This window comes from Somniosus microcephalus, chromosome 27 (genome assembly GCF_052327205.1).
Source record: "Somniosus microcephalus isolate GS21.2 chromosome 27, FLI_Smic_1.0, whole genome shotgun sequence".
Taxonomy (NCBI): domain Eukaryota; kingdom Metazoa; phylum Chordata; class Chondrichthyes; order Squaliformes; family Somniosidae; genus Somniosus; species Somniosus microcephalus.
The window spans coordinates 22,901,219-22,911,898 of record NC_141013.1 but is presented as its reverse complement, the minus strand read 5'-3'; the positions used below and the strand labels follow the sequence as shown (position 1 = coordinate 22,911,898).

Genomic DNA, 10,680 nt, shown 5'->3' with positions numbered 1-10,680 from the left:
ATCCTTGGGGGGACTCCAGAGGTAACGGTGCGGGAGCGGGAAGAGAAGCCATTGTAGGAGATTCCCTGGCTACAACTCAATAGATAAGAATGGAACCAGGCGAGGGAAGTCCCACCAAGTTGGACGATGGAGGAAAGTTGTTGGAGGAGGATGGTGTGGTCAACCGTGTCAAAGGCTGCAGATAGATCGAGAAAGATGAGGAGGGATAGTTTATGACGGTCACAGTCACATAGGATGTCATTTGTGACTTTGATAAGGGCCTTTTTGGTACTGTGGCAGGGGCGGAAGCCAGTCTAGAGGGATTCAAACATAGAATTGCGGGAAAGAGGGCCACAGATTTGGGAGGCAACAACACATTCAAGGACTTTGGAAAGGAAAGGCAGATTGAAGATGGGGCAGTAATTTGCAAGGGCAGAGGGGTCAAGGGTGATTTTTTTGAGGAGAGGGACGAAGATGGCAGATTTGAAAGGGAGGGGGACAGTACCTGAGGAGAGAGTATCGCCAGGAAGGGAAGTTGAGTGGTCAACAGTTTGGTGGAAATAGGGTTGAGGGAGCAGGAGGTGGGTCTCATGGACAAGATGTTCTCGGAGAGGGCAGGATGGGAGATAAAAGAGAAACTGGAGAAAGATGTGAGTTCAGGGCTAGGGCAGGGCGGAACCTTAGAGGAAGTTTGACCCAGTGGGCAAGGGGAAGGGAGGAAGCAGCAGAGGCAACTGAATGGATGGACTCAATCTTTGTGACAAAGAAGTCCATGAGCTTCTTGCTCTTGTTGGAGTTGAGGGTGGAGGAGGCCGGGGAGAGGGGTTTAAGAAGACAGTTTGTCATGGAGAAGAGAAGCCAGGGGTTATCTTTGTATTCCGGGGTGAACGCTTTGGGCAGAGGAGAGCAGGACCCGATAGTGCTTTATGTGGTCCAGCCAGATTAGGCGATGAATAGTTAAATCAGTTGTGTCCCTTGGAGTTAAGGGAGAGGAGATGAGGGCCATACCAGGGGGAAATGAGCAGGTTGAGAGCGAGTGATGGGGACAAGGGCACCAAAGGCGGAGGTGAGGGTGTGATTGAGCAGATCAGTAGCTGCCCAGGATAAAAGAGTGCCACATGTGACTGAACATTCCAGCAACTGTTGCTGTTTCACCCAAGTGTATGAAACAGAATGGAAAAACTGACATGGGGGGCAAAGGATGACACTAGAGATGTAAACGAGAAAATTATATTGTCCTGTACTTCAAAAAACAGATAAATAAACATCCACTTCTACCATAAATTAATCACTGACTTACAACCCAAGGTAGTAATTATAAATGAACAGGAAGATAGCAAGATGTGCTTCTGTGCAATGTCTGTTACATCGCAGTTTACTTTGCACACCAGGAGCTCATGTCAGGAGGTGACTCATTAGTGAATACCTGAAGATTGCAGCTCCATTAATAAGTCAGCCTGAAATGCAAGAGCTGACTGCTGCAGACATCAGAGAGGCAAAAAATTAATATATACAGTTTGAATGCCGATGAAGAATATGAACACGGGACTTTATTCATGTTAATTCCAAACTTTACGAACCAATATTAGCAAATTTATTAGGGAAGATTTTATCAACAGTGCTTCAAACTACTTATACTGTACCGGGGGTGGGGAGGGGCGGTGTGTTCACAATAACAACATATTTCACACTTACTAGAATGTCAACATTCAGAGAACATACTGGGTGTCAGTTTTTGAGGTCGTTTGCCAAGGATAAGTCCTTGCTTGCAGCGAGACGCTTTTCAGTGTGCTAAGATATGACTATTTATTATGGTTTATAAACTGTTTATTATGCGCTTCTTGACTTGGTAGATGGAAATAATTTTAACTAACTTCTAATTCAGTTTCTTGACTTCCTGCCACTGCTCAGTTGAGGTATTGCATATCAGATTTTGAGGCGATCTCACCTGGATTGTATTGGCATAGAAACATATTGCACAGAAGGCGGCCATTCGGCCCATCGTGCCTGTGCCAGCTCTATCCAATTACCCCCACTCTCCTGGTCTTTCCCCATAGATCTGAAAATTTATTTTCAAGTATATATCCAATTCCCTTTTGAAAGTCACCATTTAACCTGCTTCCACCATCTTTTCAGACATCACAACAACTTGCTACATAAAAATATTTCTCCTCAGTCCCCCCCCCCCCCACCCCCAACCCCACTACACCTCGGATTTTTTGCCAATTACCTTAAATCTGTGTCCTCTGGTTACCGAGGACATTTTAAAAAATTCATTCATAGGATGTGGGCATCGCTGGCAATGCCAGCATTTATTGCCCATCCCTAATTGCCCTTGAGAGGGTGGTGCCATACTGCCATTTCAGAGGGCAGTTAAGAGTCAACCACGTTGCTGTGGGTCTGGAGTCACATATAGGCCAGACCGGGTAAGGTGGCAGATTTCCTTCCCTGAAGGACATTAGTGAACCAGATGGGTTTTTACGACCATCCAGCAGTTTCATGGTCACCATTACTGATACTAGTTTTTATTTTATTCCAGATTTAGTTACTTAACTGAATTAAAATTCCCCACCTGCCATGGTGGGATTTAGAACTCATGGGGGGGATTTTCCTAGACCTGGGGAGGCGGGACTGCCAGGAAAATGGCAGAATCTGGGAGCAGGTACCCATCCCGCTCCCAAGCCATCTTCCCGGGAGGCGGGTCCCCGACTTGCACAGGGACCCGTCTCCTCGAGGCGGGAAGGGGATTAGTGCCAATTAACTGCCTGTTAACAGGTAGTTAACAGGCAGTTTTTTGGCTTTTCCCTATTTTGAGCCTTAAAGTGTGGGCTTCCCGATGGCTTTGAACCTCACCAAGGTCAGCGAGGCGAGCAGTGGGTCTGCAGGGGTTGGAGGGGCCGAAATGTCCGCTGTGGAGGTGAGTGATGGGTGCAAGTGTGGAGAGGTAAGTGTGTGAGGTGAGTCTAAAGTGTTCTAAGAAGTTTACTTACCTTTGCTTCTTCCTGCAGGTTTCAACCCTTTAGGCTGCGGAGCTGCCTCATCTCAACGGCAGAGAATGCAGAATGCCTGCTGTATTCTTAAATGCAGCAGCCTTCTGCTTTCTGCTCAGGAGAGATTTCTAAGTGAGCCTGTGTCCAACGTCTCACCTTAGAAGACAGATTGTCAGCGTTTGACAGCTTCAGAGAGCTGTCAAACACTGACAATTCATCTGTCAAAAAATCTCGACAGATGAAACATCATTCGCTGATGTCCTCTGTCACCGGCTTTCCATTAATTGGCCGGCTAAGCCCACAGGGCGGGCTTAACAAGGCCAATCAATGGAAAATAGCATGGGTTGGCCAGACATCGCTGGAGGCGGGACTAAAACCCAGCATGCAGCAGTTCCGCCTCCAACACGTCTCCATTAATAAAATCCAGCCCCATGTCTCCGGATCATTAGTCCAGGCCTACTGGATTACTAGCCCAGTAACATTACCACTATGCTACCATACCCCATGTACATGTTCTGATACTAAAATGTGAAAAGTACCAAGTTACATAGAATAGATTTTTGGGGAACAGTGATTTAGACACTGGCCTTTAACTTCTTGGACCTAGGTTCAAATCCAGCCCAGGTTGATGAAATGGTAATCTTCGCTGTCTGCTGGCTGTAAGGTGCTATATGAAATGTGTTTGGACAGTCTTCGTACAGTGCACAATGGGCATGGGCTGACAACACAAATCTCCAGTTCAACAGTAAATGGCAAAGTCACTCAGATAGACCTGTTGTTGTCAGAAATGGAAAAAAAAGAGAGCACTGGTGCAGTAGAGGGTGCTCTTCTGAGGTAGGGGATATAACCATCTAAAGAGACTTACTGCCCAACAGTCCAAAGATGCAATTCAAGGACATAGGAACAAAACCTATAAACTGGATCGTGGGGAGTGGGGGGAGGGGGTGGGTGGTGATGTAAACAAGTAACTTCCCAGAACACCCACAACAAAGCAACAACCTGAATTTACACAACAGCTTCAATGCTAAGAAACATCCCGAGTTGTTTCACAAATAAGTTTAAGAAAAACAGACTCCGAGCCAGGAAGGGAGTGATTAAGAGGCGTGAATGAAAGGCTGGTTGAAGAGATGGGTTTTGAGGGTATTGTTAAAGGTGGAGAGAGAAGGAGAGGCAGAGAGATTTAAGGAGAAAGCTCCAAAGAATAGGCTTGAGATGGTTCAACATAGAAGAAACATAGAAAAATAGGAGCAGGAGTCGGCCATTCGGCCCTTTGAGCCTGCTCCGCCATTCAATATGATCATGGCTGATCCTCTATCTCAATACCATATTCCCCCTCTCTCCCCATACCCCTTGATGCCTTTTGTGTCTAGAAATCTATCTATCTTCTTCTTAAATATATTCATTGACTTGGCCTCCACAGCCTTCTGTGGTAGAGAATGCCACAGGTTCACCACTCTCTGAGTGAAGAAATTTCTCCTCATCTCAGTCCTAAATGTTCTACCCCTTATCCTGAGACTGTGACCCCTCGTTCTAGACCCTCCAGCCAGGGGAAACATCCTCCCTGCATCCAGACTGTCTAGCCCTGTCAGGATTTTATACGTTTCAATGAGATCCCCTCTCATTCTTCTAAACTCCAGTGAATACAGGCCTAGTCAACCCAATCTCTCCTCATACGAAAATCCTGCCATCCCAGGAATCAGTCTGGTGAACCTTTGCTGCACTCCCTCTATGGCACACAGACTTACCTAGTTTAAAATACTATACAGAATCTATTACAGCCATGAATGTACATTATGTGGGTCAATATCCAAAGACAAATCATTGTAATGTCAGTAATGTCTATCTGTACTATATATTTAATATAGATAGATATCCATAACTATCAATCCATAAATATCAATATCATATGATCCAGGAATGTCATCAGCTGTGTTGTTCTGGGAGTGAGGAGGGAAATCATCCAATGTGATACATACAACTCAAATTCGGAGAACCAGTACATTCTGTGCTCTTGAAGATGTGTCAATATAATTAACTACGACAAATAAGTCTGATAGCTCTCAACAATGCAATAATAGATTGGCCTCATGTTATTACATTCAGTTATATCAACCATTGGGCAAGTTCGGAGTCGAATGAGCCTACAGAGATGAGTTCACAATTTACAAACTCACCTGCAATTTTTGTTTCTATAATGTTCCTCACTTATAGAAAGTCATGGTGCAGGGTGCAGGAGAAACATGTTGAAGGAGGAGAAAAGGAAAACCAAAACACTGGATAAGAGAAGGACTTTGAGAAGGTATTAAAAAGCAGGGAGCAAGGCAGCAAGGTGGAGGGATTTAGTGAGGAAAATTGAAGAGGACAGGGGCGTTGTGGCTGAACAGCAATATTGGATTGGAGGAAGCAGGAAACAAGGAGTAAAGCAAAGGATGAGCGGGATCGTGGGGCTGGAGGAGATTGCTGAAGTAGGGTAGGGCAAGGACATGGAGGGGTTTGAGAACAAGGACAAGAATCTTGGAGTCAATTATCTGAGGCATATAGAGCCAGTGGCGCTTGGAAAGGACAGGGTGATGGAAGGGGGGGGGAAACTTGGCTGGGTGAAAATTAGAGGGGTGTATTCTGAATGAGTTGTCGTTTATTATATAATCTCTCAACATAGAACCTTTATCCTAGACTATCAAAGAAGTCCCAGATTGACTGTGTAGATTGTCACCCCCACCAGCATTATATTATACTTTCAACAAGGGCAGACGTCGATGATGAAGTCCAACACCGCCCTCAGTGTGCCAGTGCAGCCTTCAGTCGCCTGAGGAAGAGAGTGTTTGAAGACCAGGACCTCAAACCCGGCACTAAGCTCATGGTCTACAGAGCAGTAGTGATACCCGCCCTCCTGTATGCTTCAGAGACATGGACCATGTACAGCAGGCACCTCAAAGCTCTGGAGAGGTACCACCAACGCTGCCTCCGCAAAATACTACAAATCCATTGGCAGGATAGGCGCACCAACGTCAGTGTTCTCGCTCAGGCCAACATCCCCAGCATCGAAGCTTTGACCACGCTCGATCAGCTCTGATGGACATGTCACATTGTCTGCACTCCCGATACAAGACTCCCAAAACAAGCCATCTACTCGGAGCTCCAGCACGGCAAGAGAGCCCCAGGTGGGCAGAGGAAACGCTTCAAGGACACCCTCAAAGCCTCCTTGAAAAAGTGCAACATCCCCACCGACACCTGGGAATCCCTGGCCCAAGGCCGCACAAAGTGGAGGAGAAGCGTCCGGGAAGGCGCCGAACACCTCGAGTCTCTTCGCTGGGAGCAAGCGGAAGCCAAGTGCAGGCAGCGCAAGGAGCGCACGTCAGCTCAAGCACCCCACCCACCCGCCCCTTCAACCACCATCTGCCCCACCTGTGACAGAGACTGTAGGACCCGCATTGGACTCATCAGTCACCTGAGAACTCATTTTTAATGTGGAAGCAAGTCATCCTCGGTTCCGAGGGACTGCCTAAGAAGAAGAAGGATATTATAAAAGAAATTATTACACTTAAATTGTCCAACAGGATCAAAGAGCTTTCCAGATGCTTTCTGTACAGCATTGGGTGGGTAGCAGGAATGGGGGGGATATTTGGGGGAATGGATTTTTTTTCACTACAGGATAATGTCCCGTTAGCGAGGCACGGGCGGTGACAAACGCTGGCTGTTTGCTGTACTGGGATTCGCGGTGAAGATTGCTCCCATTCCAAGTAATTCACTCGGACTGGGCGCATGTTTCACAGGATCCGGCGCAACGTGAGCACCGCACTGTGGGCGAGGTGAAGAAGATGCGCTCCTCCGGCGCGCCTCATTAGACCCGGGCAGACGCCGGGCAATTGACACGACATCGGATTTCCCCATCGTCTCAACATTGAGTCAGGGTGCGTGGCGACCCGCGGGGACCGGCTGGCGTGGGGCTGCAATGTCCTGAATGGGACGCGGAAGGAGAAACGAGAAGGGACGGGTCTGATTTCTGGCTCTGAGCACTGGAATGAGAGAGCGGTGGCGGGCAGAAGCGGGGTGACATGACCAAAGGACAGCTCGAAGAATGTAACCTGGTAGGTTGGTCTTATTACTGGTCTTACTAAATCTGCTCATCGAACTCTATAAGATTCATTACTGCTCATTCATAATGTGGAGATGCCGGTGTTGGACTGGGGTGGACAAATGTAGGAAGTCACACAACACCAGGTTATAGTCCAACAGCTTTATTTGAAATCACAAGCTTTGGTGTTGTGTGACTTCCTACATTTGCTCATTCATATACCGACCAATTCAATTCAATTCAATTCAAATCACTTTATTGGCATGATGACAAGGTACATCTTATGTTGCCAAAGCATCGAAAAACATTCATGGTTGAACACAATCTAGCTGGAATAGTTCAACCCTCTCCCCATAAAAAAATTGGGAAGCGTTAAGTGTTTAAACATTCAATTGATTTCCTAAAATTAACCATTCGCTAACTCAGGAGTTTGGGATTGGACACCGACCAGGAATGTCCTTTTTTTGGATTGATCCGTGCAGATCCTCTTTCGGTTAACTCTTGATTCCTCTCCCCCTCCCCTGCAGGTAGTGCAGGAGTTCAATATCCAGGTGGCTCTCTTCAGAGAATTGGTCATCTCCATCGGCAACGGCCCCTGTGACTCCCCGGCCGTCCGCAAGGAGATCAGAAGCGTCAGGTCCAGCTGCAAAGCTCTCGCCAAAAGATCTGGGCAGGGCTGCTCGCCTCTGTACAGGTAAGCACAGTGCGAGCCCATCGTGTCGAGTGACTGAAGTCTGATAGCAAAATACTGCAGATGCTGGAAATCCGAAATAACAGCAGAAAATGCTGGAAAAACTCAGCAGGCCAGGCAACATCCGTGGAGAGAGAAATAGAGTCAACTCTATTTCTCTCCACGGATGATGCCTGGCCTGCTGAGTTTTTCCAGCATTTTCGACTGAAGTCTTACCCCCGAGATCTTCAGCAGTGCCGGGGGTGCCATGCCGTCTCCATTCCCCTTGTATGGCCAACACTCCACATCCCGAATCGTTTCCTTGTTGCACTTTACAAGACATTGCGATCCTGCTTCATAGGTTAGCTTTGATCATTCTGAGAGTGGAAGGTCCAATATAACACGTAGGATAAGTGTGGTGCTGCAGGAAGGTCACTAGATTCTGAGTCAATCCATAGAGAAGCGTGCACCCGAGCTCCAGGAGATGGGCACACAGGCTCATATCATTTTAGTTAAGGGTTTAGGTTCGAATGGGTTACGTTCTTGTTGTCTGAAGTTTTGCTCGGTGTGAAAATCATTTTTTTTGTGCCAAATTGGTCAAACGGTCAGACTTCTGCCTTCCAGGCACAAGCCATGATTTGCGAGTGAATTGCGTCACTCAGTGTCCTCAAAGCTCTTTTCGCCCAGCCAAGAAAAACATAGAAACATAGAAGATAGGAGCTGGAGTACGCCATTCAGCCCCTCGAGCCTGCTCCGCCATTCAATGAGATCATGGCTGATCATCCAAACTCAATACCCTGTCCTTGCCTTCTCCCCATATCCCTTGATCCCTGTAGCCTTAAGAAATATATCTAACTCCTTCTTGAATATATTTAATGAATTGAACTCCACTGCCTTCTGTGGTAGAGAATTCCATAGGTTCACCACTCTCTGGGTGAAGAAATTCCTCCTCATCTCTGTCTTAAATGGCTTATCTTTAGACTGTGACCCCTGGTTCTGGACTCCCCCACCATCAGGAACATCCTTCCTGCATCTAGTCTGTCTAGTCCTGTTAGAATTTTATAAGTTTCAACTTATAAAAGTTCAAAGTGTCACACACACCAGGTCGAAGGCTTCCCTATGCCTGGTGTTGTACTGTCACATACAGGAACCACACATTGGATTATATTAACTGAATGAGCTGGAGGCGATTTTGACTCTTTTGAATGCAGAAGTGATTGCTGTGTAATTTGTCTAAATATTGTATTTACTGCCAAAAGTACCCACGCCCTCATTCACTTGCACAGTGTTAGTGATTTTAGCATAAATTCTTCAGTAATAATTGTTGATGTGAAATGCCTGGCAGCCTCCAGTTATTGCAGGCGGCATTCTTGTGTACATCTCACTACAAATCAAATCAGAAGCGATATCCAAAGGCCATGGTGTACTGATGTTATTTCTAATGTTCTACCAAAGTCTTTGAGCAGACACAAGTGCTTTATAATCAACTGAGCCATGATGCCTCCAAAAGAGATTAGGAAAGTGTGACTGATATGTATTTTTGGTACATGAAAAGAATGAACTTGAATTTACATAGCGCCTGTCACGTCCTCGAGACGTCGCAACGTGCTTCACAGCCAATGAATTACTTTTGAAGTGTATTCACTGTTGTTTGTCAAGGTCCCACAAACCGCAAATGAGATGAATGACCAGTTAGTCTGTTTTGTTGGCATTGGGAAATTGAAACGTGGAAATGGCGCAGATTCTCAGTTTTTTGACATAGAGATGAATCCACTTGAGGTGAATGTCTAGACTTCTACAAAGAGCTCTGTTTAAGCAGATTAATAGAGGTATAATTCTTGACAGCAGCTCAATAAAATGCTTGAAGGAAAAACAGAGGAGCAGCAGAATCAATAGGACAAACCTGCACGGTAAAAAAAAAAAATCATGATTCCAACAATCTTAAGATTCAGTTATACCTGTACAACTAAACCTTCTATTTGTTAGCATTGTCAAATCCAACCAACACAAGACCATGCATTGGAACAGAATCACTAACACTGGATTCTCTGCCACAGCATCTGGCCTTGACGTGCCTCACCAAATTTAGACCAGTATAAGCATGCTGGAAAATGGGCCAACATTTGCGATCGGAGGCTTCCCGCCACCTGCAAAATTTCTACTAATTTACCTGGTGGCCCGGGAGATACGGAGGCTTGCGCTCCTGGGCCTCTCCGGGTACGCGCGGGCAAAGGCCCAAGTGTCCCAGGGGGCGCAGGCGGCCCTGAGATCACGTGGGCCGGCTCAACCAATAAAAAAAAGGAAATCCCCATTCATACTTATTGGAGTTCCGTACGTAAAGAACTCCAATAAGTATGAATGAGGAATCACTTAAAAAATGCACCAACACATGAAATAATTTTGTTTTTTAAATTACATATTTAAAATTAATTAATATGCCATTTAATTACATATTTTAAACAAAAATTTAATTTTTTGGAAAAAAATAAATGTTTTTACAGGGCTATAAATAAACTTACCTTATTGAAGAGTATTTTTTAAATTTATAAATGAGTGCTAAAATTTTATTTTTCTATTTTTTTAAATTCTTATGCTGGTTAAAGCAGGCCTTATGCCTGTTTTTACCAGGCGTAAGAATTTGACAGGCATTCAGTGGGCGGAAGTTGGGCAAATAGCGCAACTCTCCACCCGCGAAGGCCCTTTTCCCGGGGATGCAGAGGATCTGCCAAGAAGATTCTTGACAGATCGCAAGATCCGGGTTTTAGCGCACGCGCTTCGCATGCCTAAACCCGGAACTTGCGCGGCCCCCTACGGGCGCGTACACACCTCGTACGCACCCGTGGGGGTCACAAAATACGGCCCAATAGCTCCACAAAAGCGAAATACTGCGGATGCTGGAAATCTGAAATAAAAAACAGAAAATGCTGGAAATACTCAGCAGGTCAGGCAGCATCTGTGGAGAGAGA

The 10,680-nt window shown here is 45.9% G+C and overlaps 1 protein-coding gene across 1 annotated transcript in view; it reads left to right on the top strand.

Moving 5' to 3' along the window:
• The first annotated feature begins 6,695 nt into the window (after positions 1-6,695).
• Positions 6,696-10,680, top strand: part of LOC147100064 (regulator of G protein signaling 7-binding protein-like) — a 29,025-nt gene continuing 25,040 nt past the window's right edge. The window contains exons 1-2 of the mRNA XM_085968982.1: positions 6,696-7,061; positions 7,576-7,738. Of these exons, the coding sequence (XP_085825108.1) occupies positions 7,025-7,061; positions 7,576-7,738 (200 nt within the window). The 5' untranslated portion in view covers positions 6,696-7,024. The remainder of the gene's footprint in view (positions 7,062-7,575; positions 7,739-10,680) is intronic.